Raw genomic sequence first — 25,560 nt, 5'->3', positions numbered from 1 at the left:
TCATAATATGATAGTTCTATTACTTTTGAAATAAGATTATTCGATTTCGGTCTTTTTCGGACATTCGAGAGAAAATTAATAAACTTAATATTAAGTACTGTCTACGTTGAAACAAATGCAATACGCGGTACATAACTCAGATTATTTTATTTTCGTGTAAATTATGATAATCGAATAATTTATGCGATTAATGTTTATGTATTTCGTTTGGGTGTAATGTCATCGTAATTTTTACTTAATACATTACAATAAAAGCATCTTCTAACTTGTGCGGCGTCCCCTTTTCCGTCATACAGGAAGAGCTCCGCAAATAACTTCTTTTGCATCCAAATAGAAGTAACAAAACATGAAACTAAGCGTTAGTGGGAGGGTTACTCACAAGAAGATCTTATAATATTTAAATCAAGAACAGGAAAGGTACAGGTAATAAATATAATAATAGGCTAATGTTATATTTTATAAAATTAAAATTGACCAACGACTATCAAATGAAATCAATTTGGTTTGATCCGTACGTGTAAAATTCCAATTTATTCCCAATCCATAACTTTCCGTTTGGAAAAAAGGTTAACAATTTCAAAAACCAAATCCAAGTTTTAAGTTCTCCAAAAGTTCAATTATTTTATAAAATTTGTATACATATAATGTATTTGTGAACGATTTTTCTATCTTTAAAGAAAGATGATAATGAGTCCAGACTAAATAACACCCATACCATTATTATTATCCTTCTACCATGTTAATTTAACTTTATATCCGTTTTAAATGATTAAAATCTAAAAGATCCTTACGTTAAGCTACGCGTTTATTTAGGCCATCACGAACCTAATGTTGGTGTAGAACACATTAGCGGAGACTTCAAACTAATCAAGAACACGGGCTCGTTCGCGTTGGCGTTACGCGTGTACGATGTTGGTAATTTATTAGCGTTTATTCCCATATAGCAATCTGTAGGAATGCCGTTCTATTACGCAGACTCCGTTGAGATCTCTCCTCCAGTGAGCTGCGGGAGTGGGGACGCGACGGTCGCTCCAGTCTGTTCCAAATACAGTTTCGGAACTATATCGCCGAGATCTCGACGACCGCGCCATTTAAAACCGAAAGTGTGTTTATGGACAAAAGTTAAAAGTTCTTTTTTGGATATTTAAAAGACTCGCTGTGTTTTTGTGGCATTATGGAATTTATTTTTAAAATTGATTACTTAATGGAAATGGTAAGTTCAAAGTTTTTATACGTATAAACAAAGATAACCGATGTTTTATGTTTTCTTTTTTTAGTTACATTTAACGACATTTTTATTCGTTGACTTAACATTTTAAGTCGAAGCTGTTCTTGTCTAACCTAAGTAAAATATTATTTGACATGTTCAAAAACTTTTGTTATCATACCTGTAAAGAAGCGAGTTATGGTATAATACTGTCGACTATATGAAAATGCCTTTTTATTGTTATTATTCAATTGAGTTAAATTATTATAAAAGTAATAAGCATACGTAATAAAACATAAATAGGGTTCGAAAAAAAAAATCGCAGTCAATTATTACATACTCCATTCAAATATATAATTATTTATATAAAAGTATTTCCATATTGAAAGAAAAGTAAAAATGAGTAGCCATCAATAAATTCTTATACGAGAGGTTCGTATATTTCAAAATCGACAAGCCGTCGCTCAGCACTCCTCGGTGGTCGTTTATTTCCCGGGAAGGATAAGCGCCATTTGTTAGATTCAAGCGAAAACAAGACTGAGATACTTTATTTTATGTTTTATGTTAACAAACTCGCCTCCTGTTTACTGAAATAGCATAAAAATTTAAGCGATAATCCTTGTAACCTCTTTTGTATTAATAACATTTATATTAAAACTAAAGTTATGCTCATTTATAAATTGTGGTAGGATATTTAGTTGTTTTTAAACTAATTATAAAATATTTACAATATATAACACAACAAAATATAAAACACATGTACATTATCCTTGTGACCAATATTTATTTATGTTTATGGTGTCATTTTTAGATATATCTTAATCTTTAAAAAAATTCTATTTTAACCCATCCGCTTTATGCATTCATTCAAGAATACGAGCTTTAAATTATATTAAAATTTGTAGATTATCAATTTGTTCTTGTTCATTTCTGAAAACAATACGTTAACTCTAGTTTAGATTTATAGAAGAAAATGGCTAATTCTTGTCATTTCAAACATATAAGTTGAATATCAACATTGGTTTTATAAGGATACTATACAATATACTGTTCTTAAAATAGTAATGTCAAATACATTTATATTTTTGAACCAACATAACTCTAGTTTCGGCCGGTGGATTCGCTCGCTTGTGAATGTGGGCGGGTGTAGGCGTTAGGGATAACCTAAGCGATTCCAGGTTATAATTTAATAACAAACATCCATTCTGTCAAACTTTCGCATAGTAAGTAAGATACGCCGGATTTGTATTATGTTATGAATTTCCACGTAAAATATTTTACAGAGCGCCCGGAGTGGACAATGAGTTGTTAATTATCTAAGTAACTTGAATAATATCAAATACATTTAAAACAAATGAGTTTTATTGGAATGAAATAGATACGTAATTTTAAAACGGAAATACAGAGTATCATATAATTAAAAAAAACGGTAAGGGTTAAAAAGCAATTTATTTGTATCTAATGACATGATTATCACAACATTGTTAGGATTTTTATAAGTCATAAAAACTATACTAAAAATATTACACATCTCATTTCTAGTTAAAATTTATAAACGCTAAGATGAAAATAAAACATAATAATATAAACGTAAATTTCAGATAAATTCATTGATAGGGATAGGTGTCTGTAAAAATAAATATTCGAGAAACTTCTTAACTCGATTTTGGGATCTTTTAAGATTACATATGTTTTTGTATGAATATGAATACAATAAATTGTTCGACTTTTTAATCTCTGTTGTTTTTATATACATTTAAAATATATATATCGAGCCGAGATGCCCAGTGGTTAGAACGCGTGCATCTTAACCGATGATTTTGGGTTCAAACCCAGGCAGGAAACCTGCATGTGTCTAATTTCAACGAAATTCTGCCACATGTGTATTCCACCAACCCGCATTGGATCAGTGTGGTGGAATATGCTCCATACCTTCTCCTCAAAAGGAGAGAGGAGGCTTTAGCCCAGCATTGGGAAATTTACGGGCTGCTAATGTAATGTATGTATGTATGTTATTATATATTACGTATGAGTCTATAGAATTATAATCATTTGTCATAAGCACTGTCTGTCACTTATATTGAGAATTGAATGATATCATAGCGCAGTAGAGCGGCCGGCGCTGTCCTCTTCTGTAATAGGTTATTTGATATTTTGACTGGAGCGTAGTTTCTCTTGCGGGACGTATGCTGTCGTGCTCAATTTAATTACGGCTATATCGAGCTACAAATAACACTGTGGTTATATTATTTTTTGATAAAACTTTACAACATAATATCAATTTTTTTAATAATTTTGAAAAAAAAATTTTGTATAATCTTAGCATTTATGTTAGCTTGAATTGTAACTATCTATCATATGTAACCATGCATTTAAGTAATTTAAACATATAAAAAAAAGTTATTTTAACATAACATATCGGATGAAACATTTTATCGAATTAGTGCACAGCTAAAATCCATTAAGCATTTGAGCCCACGTAATCCCAACGTCGATAATGTTCCTAACCTCGCTGGGACATTGTCCTTCCAACTACTTATAGGAATATTAATAGTGCCTAACCTTTAGACGTTCCTACCGATTCGTATATTTAAAAAAAGTATATTGTTTATTATAAATAATAGAATAACACTGTAATATATGTACACTACCGCCTATAAAAAAACTAACCATTAATTTATATATCCACAAATCCAACAATTACCTTACAAAGTCTTTTTATACCTCATATACATCTCTCAACATTTTTTCCAACCTGTCCTAGCAATCGTTCCACACGTTAACCAACCGCTAATCCTCTCATTCAACTAGATAGTTGATAGATAGCAATCGACCCATTCTATCCCCCCATCCACGCGTCGACACAAATTCTTCAGCTCGTTCACCTCATTTTCTTTCATCAAGCAAATCCAGTAATGTCTTGATTGAATACGTCATATATTATTATAATCTACATGACAAGTTTAATAACTAAGTTAATCATAAATATTTTGAAATGGAACAAAGTGTTACTGTAATATTCCAGCAATGCGTAAGGTTAAAATATATTTGTATATTTTATGTATACAGTTAGCTCAGGCAAATTTTCAGACAGACTAACAAAGCACCCAATTTATTATATACGGAATGACAATTTAATAGTTTAATCATGTGAAGAAATAATAACGACCAATAAATGACCTACTGTTTCATTTTAAGCAGAAGATTTTTTTGGATTCCATTGTCAGATGGCGGATACACTACTAACTGTGAGTTGAGTAATAATATATGCTATATATAATAACATAAGCTCATCTGATGCAATATAATGTGAATGGGATAAGTACGTACAAATTTTATTTAGCTAGATTTATTTTTCTTAGTCCTTTAAAATAAAATGCATGAAATACCTTCAACCGGTATCCGTACACGGAACAAGGCAATCTTTGTAATAGGCTCTCTGGAATATTTTATTAAATTGTTTTGTAAAAATTGCGCAAACTCTAAATAAAATATTTTTATTTTTAAAGAAGAAATCTTCAATTTAAAACTGATATCAAAAACCTTTGAAAGGTCTCAATGAATATTAATTAAATTTATCTTTATTTATTGGACTTTTCCTATCGATAAAGATTGAATGAGCATATCAATATAGGTATCTATCATCTATTAATAATAGGGCTCTATGTAGGCCCGTCTGGGTGGCATTCACTCATTATCTATTTGACTTCCAAACATCAATAATTTGGATTGCTTTGAAACGTGAATCTCGTAATGTATACATACATTATTTACTTTATCAGATCCCTTTTATCATGTCATACTTTCGAGAATGACAAAACTAATATATAGGTTTTAGAGATAAGACAAACGCGGCGCACGTAAAACGCACGAACGAATATGTAAATCACAGACTTCGTCCTATCGACCTGTTCGAAGTGTCATTCCTTTGAACTCGCTGAGGCAAAAAAGTGATCTTATACGTTTTTAAAATTTAGCAAACGAAACGTTAAGATCATTCAAATATTAAATAATCCTTAACACCTACGGCATTTATTTGGCGATTATCTAACAGTATTTATAATGAATCATTGTTTGTTTCGTCAGACAACGCAGGCTATATTTAGTGTGTTTGTCTTCTAGAACGATTTCTTAATAATTGCATTTACTAATAATTTAATTTCTAAATTTCCGAGGGCAAAACTATGTATTCAGGCTTAAAACTCATATATTAGGAATTATTTTCACTTATGCTTATAATAAGTTATGTTAAATATGTAATATAGTATTATAATAAGCGTAAGTAAAAATATTAATTTTAATAAAAAACCATTCTCTGGGGCTCATTCTCTCAATATAAAAGAACATGTCTACACAGGAGATTACTCACGGTCACGGTGTAACATTCTTTCAATTTAGTAATATTACTTTGGTACTGTCTCTCGAGACTAATTATCTTTTTTTATGTAAAATGTAATACATTAGACAACGGACTGAATCTTACTGCCGACCAAGATCGTGATAAGTACATTGACTATAAAAATGTAACATACACGTTTTCAACATTTCAAGAGAACGAGATACGAAATGAATTATTACAGAATTGTTGTACCGTTCATTGGTGTAACCTTTGCATTGTAACTTTGTAACCTTGCTATCTTTTTCAAATAAATTGCGTGAATAAATACTGCTAAAACTCGATTTTTTAGTGAGATATTATTAAATAATTAGAACAAGACAATTAAAACGATGACAACATCTCTCATTCTTGGATGCTTCAAGCTGATGAAGTGTAGGAAATTCAATACGTACATTGTGACGTTTCCTTTAACAACACTAACCTTAACCTATGAATTTTTTTTTTCTTTTGTTGTTCTTTCATCGAAAACAGTTGAATTAACTTCTTACTATTATTTGTCTTATATTTTGGTCTCCGAAGGTAAAACCACATTTTTTATTACCGATTTAAGCTAAACTGGTGACCTATCTGACTACTAAGAATACTATTATACATTTTAAACGAAAAGGCAGTTTAGGTAGGTTTAGGCAGTTTAGGCAGTTAGCCTATAAATATCGTACTGCCGGACTAAGGCTTCTTCTCCTTCTTGAGCAGAAACGTACTCCAAGTATGTTGCAAACCTGCTCTAATGTGTGATGGATGGATACACGTGACAGATTCTCATATGCTATATGCATGTTCCTTTATCGCTGAGTACGAGATGAGTTATAAGACAAATTAAGCACTTGAAAATACAGTAGTTACTCAAAATGATCGGTTAGAATTCAGGTCTTCCTACTTCTGAGCCATTCGCGGCTATAACTATATTGAATTGAACTTCCTTCGTGCTACAACTACAAGATTCGTTCTGCTATTTCACGTTCCAAACGATCATACAGATCATATCAAAGGAAATCCTTTCTAATTTCTTTCACAGTGATTTGGCTTTGGAACTTTCTTCCCATTGACACAAGAAAAGCAATCACTAAAAAGTAATTTAAGTACAAGGTTAAGACTTTTTCTCGCGCTACGGCGTACATAACAATCTCTGTGTAAACAATTTCTTCCCTTATGTTCGCCTTGACTTAAGTTAATTTGCTTTTTTTTTCTCTTTTTATAATTAACCTGACTGTTTATTGGTGTTATCTTTATTTTAATTTTGTACTATGTTTACTATATTGTTTTATTTTATTCTCTGTTCAACTTAAGGTTAATTGGGGGGCTTAAATTAAAAAAATATATAGAAGATAGATAGTACATCTATGACATCCATGTAAATATTTTTTTTAATAGCAAATTAAATAGTAAACATTTTTATTGTGATTTAAGAATAAGTACTCTAATGATAAGAAAAAAGTACTGAACAAAAAACATTGCACTCTATATATAATACAGGTTTAATCAAACAAAAGGTTAATTAATCATTTAAACAAATAATCGAACTCGTTAATCGCTTATAACGAAACTGATGTGTACAAACTCAATGCAATTTTATGGAAATTTGTTGATATTGCACGTCCGCTCATCTTTATGTAGAAAGTACGTCACGTCGAGATGAACAGTATCAAGTGTGAAGCCTGAGGCGATGAACCTGAATGTGTTAACTGAGTGCCCATGTATATATGTGCATGCTATATGTATAATTATACAATAATAATATTACATATCGTTGCAACAGAACAGTTTTATTTTGATATTTTGCACTTTTTATTTTTTTAATATTTTATAGACATAGATTACTCCATTTATTACAAAGTTATACATTTAATAAATATATATTTATTACAATATCGCATCTATTGTCGTATATGTACTCTTATATATTTTACATTCAACTAAGATAAATATCATATTAGACTTTAATTTATGACTACTTAATTTTGTATTTTCTCAACAGTACGTTGTGTACATAGCACTGTTTAAATAAACTTAGCGCCAACAATTTTGCTTTTATGTAAACGACAGCGGTTACTGTATGTGTTTAGTTAAATTGGCAAAATGTAAACATAATTATAATTATTCTTTTAATTAAGGGGCAAAGTGTTGAAGTTCGCTACAAATTGGTATTATTAGGATACCGCATTTCCATGTACATTAATTGGTATCAAGCACATGTGAACCTAACCAACTTAATTAGTTTATCCCGCAACTAAAATGAACAATGAATTCTGACTATAATATAAAGTTTGCCAATCAATTATTGTTTCAGACTCTCTGTTAACTTTAAACAAATAATACCTAATTCAGGTGACATAAAAACACAATTCGTTTAATACTGTATAACATAAACCATTTTGTTATATTAATTATTCCTTCTTATATAACAGAATATGCAATCATTTATCATAATCTAAACGCATGTTTTCAACACTTTCTAAAATACCTATTTAGTCCCTCATCCTAGTGATGAGTTTGTTGAATACATGGGAATATGTTTGTTAAGATATTATTATTGCATTACATACAGTATTCATAGCATAGATAACTTTACATTTTAAAAACATAAAATACAATTGCCGGGCCGGGCATTGTGTTTGATACTGTTCTATTCCAGTTTGAAGGGTGATCCTGTATAATTACAGGGACAAGAGTTTACATCTTAGTTTCCTTGGTTAGAGGTATTGGCGATGTAAGGTCGTCAAAATTTCTTGTCTATCACCACTTATCATGTGGTGAATTATTTGAATATCCGAATACGAATGATATAAAAAAATGCATTTTTTTTCTTATTTTTAATAAGACTGCTAAAAACCTAATTTTAAAACCACTGCTTATGACGTAATAATTTCTACATGTAAGTACTGACAAGAATTAATTGGGCCACATTTGCAAGTAGATTACCAACCTAAGGGCTCAAGGGACGGGCCATTTGTCAATGTAATCATCTTTTCATGGGTCTGAATAGGTACTATCTTAGGTAGGGAAAATATAGTATATATTGAATTGTGTAAAGGATTTCCATTCTATTTGCATATTAAAAAAAAAAACCATTAGTAATATGGTCAATTCTGATTAAGACTATATCGAAGTAAACTTTAATAAGACAGTCACTAGTTGACATTAAGAAAGTTATTATGGAATTAAAAATTGTTTTGTTTCTTAAATTATTATAAAATTGCAAATATATTATGATCATCTAACGTAAAATCAAACTACAAAGTCATACTTAAATCTCAAATATCGTCTTTAAATGCCACCACTTGTTTTACCGAGGCATTGTTTTAGGCACATTTCCACCGTAATATTTCTGACACCGGAGTGTCATCTACTTGTCACGTAAACGAAACAAACAGCAACTTTACCTTTAGACGTTCTATTAAATATTAATGCTATCATTTTTATAGCTTTATTGAATACCTAAACTATCTATACTATACTACTATACTATGTCCTGGCTCTTATATGTTTTTTAGTTTACATTAATTGTAAAGTTCCCAGTGATTCGGTATGTAGATTCTATTGAGAATAAAATAAAGTTTTAACAAAAAAAAATAACAACCGACTCCAAAAATTTACCTGCACTGCAAACTAACTGATTACATATTGTTGTGTATTTAAAAGTTTTTAGTTTAATTTTGCATATACAGGCAAATGTTTTAGCAGGCTTTTATCTGATTTGAACTTTTTACTTTTACTTTTAAATGTTTCTTATTGGTAATGAGGTATTTTAAGGTTTTATATAAAATAGAGATAAATGATATACCTAGTTTTTTACCGTTATAGATAATTTATTTTCTTTTAATTTACATCGGACCAACCTTAAATTACAACTAGTGGGTCGCCCGCGAAACTTTGCGTTTATTCAGAAGATTTTCGAGGCCTATCACAGGTTTCATTTTGATTTCGTTCCATTGTAAACTGCAAGTTACTCATCTACATTCGGCGCCAAAATATTGAAACCTTATTTAAATGATTTTTTTTTAAGTAAAATAGTATATATATGCATCAGTTCAGTTTGAATTGAAATACTTTATTTTTATTAACGTTTTTCATTTTTTTTCCTTATACAGCCGTAGTACCTCTCTTTAACCGGCTAGCAACTTTTGTCCGCTCTCTTAAATTAGTTATAATAAATTTAGTAAATTGCAATTAGGAATCCTCTATTTTGCTGTACATCTACTGCTGGAGCTCTTAAAAATGAGGCCGTATAATATTGAACGAGACAACTGTATAAAATTGAAATTTTTAATTTTTAATTGACTTACATTTTTTAAATAATTAAATTACATAGGTATATAAATTGTTAAACATAATTCGCTTATATATTATGGAGTAAAATCCACGAACACTTGCCCCGCTCTCTTTACCAGCTTAAATTTAACTTAACCTTTTAGTATGTGTGGGTTAAATCTAGCAACTGAATTTTAGACCACTTCCACCCAACAGACTGTGGTCACAATTATGTACAGTCTAGTTTACTAAATGCTGTTCGTTTTAGTATATGTATTAAATAAAAGCATTTTTTCTCATTACTTTATTTTTATTCTATGAACTTATTTATTATTTACTAGTTGAAAACCCTTCACTCGGGTAAAATAAATATAAAGTAAAAAATATATCTTATCATTTACTTTTTATATAATATGTAACATTTTCATAAAGATTGTGATTATCAAACATAAATATTTTCTATTAAGGTGATGAAAACTAATAAAAATGATTCTTTAATACACAAAGCTCAGTCAATAGAATTAATGTTTCGAATTTCGAAGGTTTATTTCGCGGTAGTTGCGCAGTTACAATTTTCACACGCACAGACAACTAAGATACTACGTCGCGGTTTTTTTTTATAGGAGTAATTGTATGAAGGTTCTTAATGTAGTATATAGACAATAAATATGTAATGGCTGCCAGATAAACATAACGTGATTTTATTTCACGAAATATCAAACAATCCGAATTTTGCGGATATAGGCACCCATGTGTTATTGACTCAGAAATGTTATCTTTTAACGATCTATAATTTATTGTGCATAATTTTTCATCGAGTCTACCATACCCTTATAAAAACACTTTCTGAACGCACCCAACGTTAACGTCATGTCAATGAATATCGTTGATTTAATATCGAAATATCTCGATTATACGAATTTTGTGGATATATGTTTTCGACTAAAAATCATTATTTTTTTACGATCCATAATTGTGGATAGGTATCGATGGAGTATATCGTAGACCTGCACGAAATTATTAATATAGATTTGTTATAGTATTAGGTAATAATATACGTTTTATTGTGTATTTGTACACTTAAAACCAGCTTCATGTAGAGCAGTTGCAGTTGACATGACAATAATGTTAATCAAAAAGTGACACTTTTAATACTATGTACTGTACTCAACGTAACGGTTTCTTTATTTAAAAATCAGCTTAAAACAATAATATTACCTCGCAATATAATATACTATCACAAAATTATATCTTATTATGAGAATCAAAAAAATAGTAGACTAGTACATTGTGATATGACATTACAATAATTAAATTAAATTAATAAGAAATATAAAATACGTACAAAATAAAAAATACGACAAATAAAAAAGCCTAATACTTCAGTATTATCGTTTGTTAAATATTTCTAAAAGCTACTGCGGTTGTCGCTGAAAATGTCGATGTCATTGAAGTTTTCATGTTATGTAACTGTCTAGGTTCTCATAGAATGACCTATAGGTGAGAATTTGCCTATATTTTTATGATACCTAGGAATCGCAAGTGTATGTTTTATCGGTACACGAGGTCGTGTTTTTTGACCCCGAGGCGGATTTGAGATTTGGCGAATCAAGTGTATTTAGTAGACAGGATGTGGGCAAATTTTACCACTGTAGGAATTTAGTAAAGCCTTTATGAATTTGTGAAAATCGATTAACGTGATTTGTGTAATTTGGAATCAAACCTGGCGATGCGTATACAATTGAACTGTGGAAGTAAAATTTCATAATAGCCGGGGTGCCTTAAAATAATAGCTTGTTCTCATAACAGAATTCCTAAATAATTTATATATGTGCTTTGTAAAATGCAATTTTTTGGTGAAGATAACTCCTCGCTTTATTTTACTTCAAATTAATTCTAAGATAATAACTTAGAAGATCTTACGAAGTTCAGTATTTAGTGAGTTCAATATTTAAATCATATTTGTTATTACAACAACATTGTTGAAAAGCATTAAACTTGTATTATAGTAGAACAACATTGCGCATGCTTACAATACGCTTATTCAACTTCTGATGGTCTAGACCAGTAAAAATTAGACATTCAATTGTATTTACTACACGAATGTTTTTTAACCTTATATAATATACCAAAATAAGCCATATCCTTTAAAAATCTGTCTATTGGATCTAACTGTCCTAATTTATGAGAAATTATTATATTTAATCAAATATATACAGTGTGTTTGTTAAAAATGTATACTACCTATTTTTATATGAATTAATAGAGGCTTATGGACATATTGATAAAATAAATTGGACATAGTTATATAATACGGAAGGATGGACGCCATAATATATTTTATTACAAAAACAGTATTAGGTATGTGGCTATAAGGCAAGAGGAAGGCTAAAGAAAAATGATGGATTGTATAAACGCTGATATTTGTAAGATTACAGTAACTGGATATATGACTAAAGGATATATTGAAATAACAGAGTGCATTGACCCAAATAATTGACATGGAGGCAAGCGACTGGTGATAATGATGATAATGACAGCCATTTAAGCCGAGAATGACAAACTTTAATTGAATCTTGATTATATAAATAAAAATAATGTCTTTAGTAGTGCGCTCGTTTAATGCGAGTTATAAATAAAAAAAAAATCGTACTAAAATAATACTAAAGTACGAAAAGGAAAAATTTACATTTAAGTTATAACGGGAAAATAGTTAGGGAATAGGTTTCGATGTATTTATATCAATGTTAAAATATGTGTAGGTTTTTACGAGATAATATTATTATTTTTTATAAATAACTTATTTATATATATACATAAGTATTATTAACATTAAACTGTCGCAGTCAGTTTTGATTTTTACTGTGATGATTTTAATTCTTATTTGCATACAGTTAAAGACTTTAGTTGACGTTAAGGAATTAAAAACATGTACACCTTTGTCTACATCAACACACAAAGTCGAGTTAGCAACGCGTGTACAATGAAGTAATAAACTCGTATTACATAGTATAAAGTTAAAAGTTTTATACAAATTACCTAACGGTTAGAGGTTTTGGCAGAACATTTATTATTTTGTCAAAGTGAACCTCAAGTATGCTTGTGACATATTGAGAAACAAGGGTTAGGTAGTAAATCGATCTCATAATTACATAAGTTGGCTGTATAATAGGCTTTTACATATTGTATCATTGGTATGCATATCAAGTATAGGTATTACGGTGCAATTATCAATATTTTTTACTACTGTGAACCGGCTGTTAATCAGTATAATTACAAGTACAAGGGATATATGATATTAAAGCCCAGGGTTGACAGAACATTTATGATCTATGGAGAGCTTTAAAGCTTTGGAACTTTTTCTTACAGTGGCAATGTCTATGTCCTATGTACGAGAGTTATAGGTATCTCATCGTGTTATTATATAAAAGATAAGAATTAACTAAGCTTTAATACGTGAATAAAATATATATTACACCTAAAATATTCGTTTAATTAAGAACAATTCTCCATACATTTAATATTCACATAATACCAATATTAGCGATGTTTACTTTTGCCATCAAATTATAACACTGATTTGTTCAAATCCAAATATAAAAATCAAGGTGATTTGATCTATAGCTCATTAACTAGTGAGTTAAAAAGCAAAAATATATCTTATGAAAAAATTTCAGCTTATATTTGCTTAAAACAACTTTTTATTAGAATAATAAATATCTACCCCCGACGCGATGACAACTCTTGGAAAATAAATATACTTAAACTTACATAATACATGTGACGATAATAATTATAATAAGTTTAAAATATTATTTCTTAATGTTTATAGTTTATTTTTTGTGTCGGGGGTGTTTTAAATTTGTTATTTTATTTTTATTTTGACCTTTTTAAAGTAGGTATAAATATTAAGAAGGTATTTTTAGTGATTAGTTAGTTGAGTTAGTACCTTAGTTAGGTACTAGGTATCATAGGTATAAATATAGTGGTAATTGAGCCTAATCGATCCCATTTAATTACCTACCTTCAAAATCTAAACCTTAACCTAAATTGTCATATTTGAAGTCATGTTTACCGTACCACGCTCTTTCAATATCATTGAAGCAATACGGTACCAAATTTCAAATAAATAAGACCTATAGAATGTAGTCAGATACTCTGATCAACTATTAAAGAGCTGATGATCTTCAAACGACTGATCAAATCATGGTTACCTTACCATACAATTTCAATATCATTGAAGTAACACGGAACTAAATTTAGAATCGATAGGACATATGGAAGTTCAGATCCCCTCATCAACTATTAAAAAGCTAATGATTTTCAAACGGCTGAACAGATTTTCATAAAACATGACTACGAACAGTCGGGATAAAATTATCTATGACACGAAAAAAACTAAACGAAAATCGGTTCATCCGTTTAGGAGCTGCGATATCACAGACAGATACACCGAGACGTTAAACTTATATACCCTCTCTTTTTGCGTCGAGGGTCAAAAAGTGGTGTAAATTGTTATAGTAACGTTGAACGAGATATTTCATAAAAGCTGTCATTATATGCTATAAATAGCTTCCGAAGTAAAACAAACCACACAAATTACGATTTGTCTATACAAAATTATCTCGCCAAAATCTCAATACGCAGATTTTTACAAAATATAATTTTCGTAAGGCATCAAAGCCCTTTACAGTTTAATTAAAATTAGCAATGAAAAGTATCCAAAGTTGAAATCATTCGTGTTTTTCGTAAAATCGTTGGATGGTATATATTAACATCAGTGGAATTACGTATAGTGTTTGATAAATGTAGTGGATATTTTAAGTGAATAGTTATAAATCGTAAACAATTTAATAAATTAACTTTGCAAAGCTGAACCCAAAAATTATTTATAAAAATACTTTTAAAGTTCCCAAAAGACATGAGAAATTATACACATATATTTTTTAGGCTACTTCATAGTATTCGTTTCTTGTGCTACTAAATGAAGGACTAATTTTACTACAAACATTTATTTGCTAGAAGTTTTTAAGAATAATAAATTTTAAACAGAAATCCTTTAAGTGAAATGTGTGCGGTAGTATTAAATTAATATATATTAGCCTCAATGTCCACATCATACGAACACAAATTTATTCGGTAAATATTTAAGCCCATCATCCAGTCGGCTTTTGTTTATTCTTAAAGAAATAAATGGCACCTAACATTAATAAAGAGAGTAATTGTGCATATCTACAGAAACGACGATTAATTAAGCCCCTTCGTAGCGTAATACTTTAATTAGAGAGCAACGCCAATTCCTTTGTGTAATTATAAAAGTTTGAAAAACATCTTCCTTGTTTATAACCTTTTAAATTAAAATCAATAGGAAAATGTTAGTCATTTAGCTTTAATCGTGTATTGATAGTGCATATTAATGTATACTTAACAACTTTATTGTTTCCAGAACAAAATACTTCACTATCTAAATATATAATAAAAAACTACTGTATATGTTCTATATTATTATAGTGACTGCTTATTAACAGCTGGAACATAAGAGTAACTATAGACTTTTATAAAACAAAAAAAAAAAAACATTTTATTTAAAATTGTCCAACATTAACAATAATAAAGGCATTTTCCAGTTTTTGAACATATACTAGGATATAAAAAGGTTATATAATATTGAATTTATGTACCTAATTTTTCCTATATATTATATATAATATTGTTTTTGTTATAGATTGGTGACGTCCAAAAATTTGATGTTTTAAGAGAAATATGTTATTGAAATGATGTTTAATGAACATGGGCATATTTATTCGATCACGGATTGTGAAATGTGGTATATACGCCTTTTTTCTAATCGTCCATATTCCGATACTGCAAGGCGAAGAACATTCACACTGCCCGAGTTTATCAGATAATCCTATTTGCCCGTGTTATAAATTTAAAGAAGGTACGTTTTATAATATAATATAAATCTTAGTTATTAATACTACAATTCACTATACATTTTAATTATATCGTTTCAGGATTATTTTTGGAGTGTCCCAGTGCTACTCCCAGCGTAGTAAAGAATGTTTTAACAAAGATAAAAGGAATTATTCATTCGTTATCGATATATGATTTGGAACGTTCAACGACGGAATTGAGCAGCGATTTTTTTCCTTCACACGTAAAAATTAACCATCTACAAATTACACAGTCTGGTGTAAATAAAATTAACCCCAATGCTTTTACATCAATACGTGATTCGCTGGAATCGTTAAGTGTAATTGCCAGTAAATTAAGCAAAATTCCGCACGAATCGTTCTTTGAACTATTTAACATTGAAGCGCTTGATTTTCAACTCAATGATATTAAAGATATTCAAGCATATACTTTCAAAGATCTAAAACTTAAAAAAATTAACTTGAGAGGTAACAAAATAGCTAATATTTCTGATTATGCATTCCAGAACTTAGATGAAACTTTAAATGAGATAGACATGACTGAAAATTTTCTGGAAATATTTCCTTTACAGCCTCTTGGAAACTTGAATAAACTAACAAACCTTAGATTAGCTTGGAATAAAATTAACTCAATTCCTGGAGACATCAATGTTACTATACCTAACTTATTAAATTTAGATTTAAGTTCTAACTTGTTTACAAAAATAGAAAAAAATTGGTTTAAGAGTATGCCTAATATAAAAATGTTAATTTTTTTTAGTAATGAAATTCAAGAAATAGCTGAAGAAGCGTTTTATTATTTAAGGAATATAGAAATAATAGATTTAAGTAGAAATAAAATTGTAAATATAGGAAAGAATACTTTCAGCAAAAACATAAATGTTCGCTCTATAGATTTAAGTCACAATCATTTACACCATATAAACGGTGTGTTTAGTAATCTCAAGCATCTTTCTGAGGTATTTTTATCGGAAAACAATATTCTCGAAATACCCAATGATGCCTTCAATAATACAGTGGGATTAAAAGTTCTTAACATAGAACATAATGCTATACAATTGCTAGGTCCAAACTGTTTCGATTCGTTACAAAATCTAACGCAACTTCACATGGGATCAAACTTTTTAAAAATACTTCCAAAAAATATACTCACCTTTAACCGTAAACTTGAAATTATAAGCTTAGATAATAATAAAATTCAAGAATTAGACGATTCAGTGTTTGAAAATTTGGTCTCCATAAGAGAAATAAGGTTGCAAAATAATAAATTAAGTCATGTCAAACGAAATGTATTCAGCCCACTGCCAGAACTCTTAGAATTACACTTACAAAACAATGTAATTAAAAATATTGATTCACATGCTTTCATTACCCTACGGAAGCTACAGCATATTAATTTGCAGGGTAATAATTTAACCACGATAGGCGATGTATTCCCAAATCGAAATTCTTCATTAGTATCTATCCAACTAAGTGCTAATTACTTATCGTTGTTGAAAAACAGCTCCCTTAGAAGTCAAACGAATGTACAGATTATGTGGCTTACACAAAATAGTTTAAAAGTTTTGACAACTAATTTGTTTAGTGACTTATTTAATATACAAAGATTATATTTAAAAAATAACAGTATTATGCATATTGAAAATAGAACTTTTATGCATCTTAAGAAAATAAAATACTTAGATATAAGTAATAACAAAATTAGTGACATAAGTAATGAAACATTTTATAATCTTGTAACGTTGGAAGAACTGTTACTGAAGAATAATAACGTTAAAACTGTGGCAAAGGATGCATTTAAGCATTTAATTAAACTCAAAACACTAGATTTATCCGAAAATAAGATTATTTTTCTAGATTTCAATATTTCTTCGTTACCTATTAAGCTAATACGGCTCAACCAAAATTTTATATCTTTGATAGATGAAAAATCATTACAGACGTTACCAAATTTAAATGAAATTGAACTTAGAAACAATGTACTGACTTGGGAAGATATTCTTTGCATCCAGCTACCAGGATTAAAGTCCCTTGTTATTTCTAATAATAATTTTACGCATTTAGATAACAAAACTTTTTCGCATTTACTTTCGCTACAATCACTAACACTGGAAATGTCAAACATATCGCAACTACCTCCTGCCTCGTTTTTTAAAAATCAAAATTTACTAAGAATTAATCTGGCTCATAATAACTTGAAGGACTTAAACAAAGATGTATTTGCTTACACTACCATATTACAGGAATTAAATTTGAAGGGTAATCGCTTTACAGACTTCCCGCACGTTGCATTATTCAATATTACATCGCTCGAGGTTTTAGATTTATGTCACAATCAATTGCAAGGCATTGACTTCTTTAAATTAGTGGGTTTGCATAATTTACGGACTCTTAATGTGTGTGACAATCGCATTTCTGTATTGAGTGGTTTTAAGTCTCCCTCGCTTAAAAATTTGATATCAATAAACTTGAGTCACAATATGATAACAGTTCTTCCACCGAATTTCTTACAGCATTCAGTAGGATTGAAAGAGATAGATCTATCGCATAATTTTTTCAAGCATATTCCTAGTAACGGTATGTCAGAAACAACTTTTCCAAGTGTAACTGTATTAAATATATCTTCAAACTCTATAGAGCAATTGCTGCAAACATATCCAATCAAACAATTTCCACTTTTAGAGGAATTAATTGTAACCAATACAAATTTATCTATTATAACTAGTAAGGATTTTGAAAACTTTAATTCTTTAAAGAAATTAGTGTTAACGCAAAATTTTATAACAAGACTCTCACCTAGTGCATTTATGAAATTGCATAATTTGGAAATATTGGATTTAAGTATGAATAAATTAGAAAATATTCCCAGAGAGAGACTTCAAGGACTATACTCAGCTAGACTGATAAACATTTCTCACAATACGATCAGAGAATTGGAGGAGTTTGCATCTGATTTGCAGAATCTACAGACATTGGACCTGTCTTTTAATCATATCACGAGAATAACTAAAGATGTTTTTCAAAACCTTCCTAGTCTCAGCGAACTCTACTTGAGTGACAACTGGCTATCAACAATAGTATCGGATATATTTTCAAAGTCGAAAAAAATTTCATATATTGACTTAAGTCGAAACTACTTTGAAAAGATACCATTCAAGATGCTTCATTCTTTAGAAATGCAAATTAAAAAGATCTCTTTTGATGGTAAGCCTACCTTATTATTAAGTAAGTAATAATACCTTATTATTACTTCGTGGCTACTAATTTTACACAGTTATAATGAATATGATATTCATATTTAATAATAATACTAATAGAGTGTATTATATACATTACCGAATTGTAAACACCTTTAAGGCCTTAATATTAAAAATATATGAATACATCAAATCAAATCATTTTTTTGTTGAACATTGAAATTTTAATAAATCTTTTCTTTCTCAGATAACCCTATGACTTGTAATTGCGAATCCCAAGACCTTTGGATATGGATGCAAGATCACTACAAAATTGTTTTACAAGGAAATACAAAATTACGATGTGAATATCCAGAAAATCTTCGTGGTTACAGATTTTTAGAACTCCCGTCTCAGAAACTTTGCGATGTGCCTGTCGTAATCCGTATAGCCATACAGGACATACAGACGTATTCTGTTTTAGTTTCTTGGCAAAGTCGCAATCAAAATGGCTTAAATGGATATCAAGTAGCGTACTTTCGGGAGCAAATGCCAACAATCGTAAGTAAAAGCAGATAGTGATTATTCTTATTTTAAACATAATAAATAAAACTTACTCTTTTATTTGTATGTAAGTTCCAATGACAGTGTTAAAACTATGTCTTTATTGTTAGCGATACTATTTAATGATTTCAATTAAAATTATTAAAAAAATATTGGTAACAATAAAAATTAAGAAAAAGCTTTTGAAAGAATTATTTTATACATTTTGAAAATAACGTAATGTAAGGGTAGCCTAATCGTTGATATGTCACGCCTAATTTAAATATATGGAAAATATATTTAAAGTAGGTAGACCAAACATTACACCAAACATTTGAATACAACGGCTGTGCATCACTTCAATGGACCATAAAAAATATTTATGACCCACGCTCGAGGTTATTGTGTTTGTACTGTGAATCCGTTTAAATCTTCTATTAACAATGGTTTATATGACCTACAAACTTTTCCAAAGATTAATACAAATGTGTTGAGCGAGTGCTATACATATTTTACTTTGTTTGTCACAGATAAGAGGCAAAGTTTTGAATTCGACTGCCAGAACAACGAGATTAAATCATTTGACACCAGGAGCGCGATACGTAATTTGTGTTATCGCTGTTGGCGATTTTGGAAATAACGCTGCATCTACGACGTCCAATGCAAGAATAGCGTCTACAAGTATAGGAAATACAGGAATGAATTTGTATGGTGATGAACAAATTTTCAATAATCTGCGATCGTATATGAACGATTCTTACATAAGTAAGTGTACAAGTGTAAGCACGATTGAAATATTTAGTGCAGCGCTAGATAGTCCATTTTCAAACACTTACATGGGTATTGCCGAAATGTTGACAAGAAGACTTAGTTTGGTTGTGGGCTGTTGTATAGGACTTTTAGTTTTTATTGTACTAGTGTCAGTTTTAGGATATATGAAGACAAAAAAACGACCAGTCATACCCAAAGATGTTGTCCAGCAGCCTCCTCAATATATTTCATATGACAATTTTACTGCAACGAATGTTGAAGTTCAATCAACAGATATAGATATAAATACTATTTCTAATAAAACGACAACACAATTTAAGCCATGTGAGTAGATACTTAGAGTAAGAGATCTAAACATATTCTTATCCATGTCAAAAAGAAAGCATGCAATTGTATATAATTTGATTTTATTTAACATACATACGTTACTTATGGCTTAGTGATCAGCATAAATACTTTAAAGTTTTATCGTCCATCGGACTATTGAAGTCTGACTTTATAGTGAACTGGCAAAAATTTATAAGCACTCAATAATGAAGATGCGGTTTCTAATAATATAAACTTAATGATGTCATTACATAAATGAAGTGTAAATTCTGTCTTCATCTAATAGCTTAGAAGATGGAAAGAAAATACTTTACTTAAAGTTTAATTTCGATCGATAACAATTAAAAATGTATGTCCAGTAGCCCAAAAAAAATGTTGCTTTTTAATCTGTTTAACGGACATTAGGAAAATTTAATGTAGCTATAAAAAAATATTATTTTACTTTTATAATGAAAATTTTTGTAATATTACTTACTGTTTTATAATAATAGTATAATTTTAAGGCGTAAGACGCTTCACGTTTTTATATTTCAGTATTTTATTGTACCAAAAATTGTGAACTATTTTTAATTCTAATTACAAATATAGATAATGTATATAAAAACTTGCCAAATTAGTAACGAAATGTATGAAAAACCTTTATATGCTCTATAATATTTACAATTTATTTGACTTATGAGTAACAATCGAATATTTATTGGGACTTATATTAATAAGACTAAGTTTTAAATGTAAGTGTAAACAAAAATATCATACTTTAGTGTAAAAGTGTAATACCATAGTTAGAATAGACTACTGTTTTAAAAATGACAATCTGTTTAAAATAATAATTGTAGTGTTGATAATAAAAACTTTAAAACTAGTTTTATTTTTTGCTTACAGTATTGTAGTATTTATTTCGATGTAATAAAATTACATAAGTCACCTTGCAAAGTCTGACAATACGTTCGGTATGCCAAATATGATATATACAGATATTCGAGAAATTTCGATGAAACTTTATATTATAAGTAACAAAGTATTTATTGCCTATTTGCATGGCGATGAAATACATACATTTGCAGAACTATAAATAAACATTTAAGTTACTAAGAATTTTTCTTTTGTTATGTCTGCAACGTTCCGTAGCCTTTAGGAGAATTAAATGAATTATTCAACTTTTGGAGTCGCATCTGCTTTCGTCCATTTCTCAAGCTCGTCTCTTTCTTTTGCTCACAAAACGAAATTAGCGTAAATAGATTTTATTGATATTATGCGATTAAGCTGTAATTATTTCTTTAATTAATGTGATAGTTTTATAGAAAAAAAATTAAATTTAAATATTAATTGCTTCATTAAAAAATTGTTTTTATCAGTGTATGAAAAATACATACCCGGATGTTTAAACAAACCGATCGCTTTTAATAAAACATCAATTCCCAGCTTTACAAATGGCTTTTAATCTACACGGAGTTCACAGCTTGTATTTATCAGATACTTTTCATAAAAACGAGTCAGTTTTTCGAATTTTTTATTGATTTTAGATTTTTGTACTGCAGCAAAAATTTCTTTGCTCCTCAGTTGGCTCTATCCAGGACATCTTTGTTAGTGATTTCACAATTGATATTTTAGACTCTCTCTTGGTGTCCAAGTCACCACCATAAATCCCGCACCGCAATACCACGATGCTGAAGGTAAAATTCCGCGAATGAACAGTTCGTAAAGCACTTCTTTCCTTAAATATTCGTAAGTCAAGTGGTCTCGATGTTATCCCTGCGATCGTACTACTAACATGTGTTCTGGATTTGATACCTAGATGGTGCTAAATATCTGATTAGCGATCGCCAATACGGTTTCCGTCGGGATCACTCAACCGGTGATCTTCTAGTGTACCTGAAATATAAATAGGTTAAATCATTTGTGTCGAAGGGTAAGGCATCAGTTTGGACACAGCAAAGACGTTCGATCGCATATGGTACAGAGTTTTTTCGAAGGTTCCCGGGAAATTATACAACTGGATTACCAGCTTTTGACAGATTGAAGCATCGAGGTCATTGTCGACGATACATGCTTTAAATTAAAATTCATCAATTGCAACTCCGTTTCTTTTGCATTTTAATGACTTGTTGCAACTCGGCAATATTAACTGCTCTAAACAGCAATGTAGACACATTTATGCATCCGCCGCGCTAACATTTAATGGGAACACGTCAACAAGAACAAAAAAATATATATCAACTGCAAAAAGACACAAGTCTACACCCTTAAAAAAAACTACATTTGTCTTATCTCAACATTTTGAAAATATTTCTCTTGTTGCTATATCTAGTGTCGGAATACTTGGCGTCGATGTTTTGAGCCTCGATCAGTTCCGTCATCAATTGGAAGATAAAACCTAATTAGCATGTAAAAAGCTTGGTGTGTTGAGCAGAGCGAGACGTTTCTTCACGTCGGCCCATCGCCAGAAGCTATACAAGGATTTTTTTAGGCCGATAAAGGTAGCTTTTTTACAAACTTTATAAAAGTTTTATATTGATAAATCGTCCGATTAATTTTAATGAAATCGTGAAATCATAAGGAGACAACATAAAGAGTAATAATGATTAATCTGAGCTTCTTGATATTGTTATTCTTCCTTGATTTTATGCAAACGAAAAAATAAAAAAGGGAAATGTAATATAGATAATGACGGCCAGTCGACTCAGTAGTCAAGGCAACTGAATTCTGCATGATATGTCAAAAGTTTGGTTAACTATAGTGATAAATGTTTTTAACATTCATGTAAATATTAAAAGCCGCGTAAACTATTTATTACTGTGTATGTGTTTAAAACCTCCCAGCAAAAGGTAAATTGCTTTATGCATTTGAGGATTTATTTATTATTATTATTAGGTAAAAATTGAACGAAGTATTCAAATATTGAACTCCATTACATGGAGTTCCGTTAACACGATATCAAAGTTTTAACGACGACTTTATAATTTAGTATAAAAATAGCCGAATATTTTATCTTAATGGTTAACCACAAAGGATAGTGCGAGCAAGTCGTAAAAATAGAACTACGCGATACCGAAGTCAATATCAATACGAATGTCAAACATGCCGTCAATGAAAGTGATCTACACGAGGAAGTAGTAAACATAAAAAGGAACGTTTGTTTTCAGTCATTAATATCTATTCGGAAACTCGGCCGACAAACCGCATGTTGTGAAACAGGGTCAAACTGTTACTGGACGATTCTATGGCGTTCCCGCTTCCTTTTTTTACACACCATTGTGAAATATGAATATCTCTTTGAAGTTCACTGATGTATTACGCACTTTATATCAGTGCACTGCCACAGATAAAATAAATATTTATAGTCTTTGATGTATATTTATATTTTTTATTTAATAATAGTTATGAAGAGCATTTGTTCATTTTTGTTTAAATTCCTATAAAAATGTAAAAGTTAAGTATAAATCTATTATTGTTACAGTCCAGAAAATCCTTTAGTATAGTAGTTTTTGATATTCTCATAGCTGCCTTAATAATCCTTCTATGTTAAGCCATTAGGTTTCGCAGGTATCCGAACAACGCAGTATTCCGTATCCGATAATCAGCAAAGTATTGGGAACTTCTCCATTTTTCATTTACCCTATCACCCTTGAATATATATGTGTACCATAAAATAATAAATTAACCATCGTCATAGATTTCCGTGTAGCGTCCTGATCTAGCTTTCAAACTCTAACATAAATATCATAATCGAAGTAAGATTTTTTTTACGGCATCGGTTGGCGGGCTAGTTTATGGAACACCTGATGGTATGTGATCACCGCCCATGGAAAACGGCACTTTAAGAAATATTAACAATTCCTTACATCACCAATGCGCCACCAATCTTGGGAACTTTAGATGTTATGTTCCTTGTGCCTGTAGTTACACTAGATTACTCACCTTTCAAACCGGAACTGAGCCGAGATGGCCCAGTGGTTAGAATGCGTGCATCTTAACCGATGATTTCGGGTTCAAACCCAGGCAGGCACCACTGAAATTTCATGTGCTTAATTTGTGTTTATAATTCATCTCGTGCTCGGCGGTGAAGGAAAACATCGTGAGGAAGCCTGCATGTGTCTAATTTCAACGAAATTCTGCCAAATGTGTATTCCGCCAACCCGCATTGGAGCAGCGTGGTGGAATATGCTCCAAACCTTCTCCTCAAAGGGATAGGAGGCCTTTATCCCAGCAGTGGGACATTTACGGGCTGCTTATGGGACATTTACGGGCTGCTAATGCTAATGCTAATGCAAACCGGAACACAACAATACTAAGTAATGTTGTTTGGCGGTAGAATATCTGATGAATGGATGGTACCTACCCAGACGGGCTTGCACAAAGCCGTAGGGCTTTGTGCAAGTTCTTTATCTGTAGTCTTTCAATGTTCTGTAACTGGATACTTTTCATAAAAATAAATAGTCGATCTAAAATTTTAAAATAAGAAGCAATCTGAGGATTAGTACATTAGTACTCCTCCTCAGATTGCTTCTTATTTTCTGTTATTAAACAGAAAATATCGATGATAGAATAATATAATAAAAACACTAATTGTGTCCAAAATCATTAACTGTTATTTATTTATATATTTAGATACATAATACAAATAAATTATTAGAAATAATTTACTCAAATTATATACAATATTGTTGAATTAGTTACAATGATAGCCTTCTTTAAAAAAGTATATTTTTATTTACTTGTATTTAATTGGTACTAAAACTGTAATTAAATATTATGCCAGCCAGTATCAACGCAAATCACTTGGAATAAAGGGTCGTTTGAAATATCAATGTGTGTTCACCAGCTATAATTTATAATATTAAAAATGAATATTTAGACGATATAATCGTTTTATCATTCATAACAATTAGTTCTTTCGTTCGTTCGTCAGCCCGGGTATAAATTGGAACATTCCTTTGTACCACGAGCTGGGGT

General features: G+C 30.1%; 1 protein-coding gene across 1 annotated transcript; it reads left to right on the top strand.

The window, feature by feature from the left end:
- Nucleotides 1-1,197: 1,197 nt before the first annotated feature.
- LOC125065437 lies at nucleotides 1,198-21,017 on the top strand (the record flags this gene model as incomplete). The annotated part of the gene is made up of 3 exons (XM_047673018.1): nucleotides 1,198-1,213; nucleotides 19,235-19,527; nucleotides 20,040-21,017. Coding segments are annotated over 3 exons (882 nt in total), but the record flags the coding sequence as incomplete, so codon positions are not given.
- Nucleotides 21,018-25,560: the final 4,543 nt, after the last annotated feature.

This window comes from Vanessa atalanta, chromosome 7 (genome assembly GCF_905147765.1).
Source record: "Vanessa atalanta chromosome 7, ilVanAtal1.2, whole genome shotgun sequence".
Lineage (NCBI taxonomy): Eukaryota > Metazoa > Arthropoda > Insecta > Lepidoptera > Nymphalidae > Vanessa > Vanessa atalanta.
Note: the sequence above shows the minus strand (reverse complement) of the source record. Positions and strands in the feature narration are given on the sequence as shown.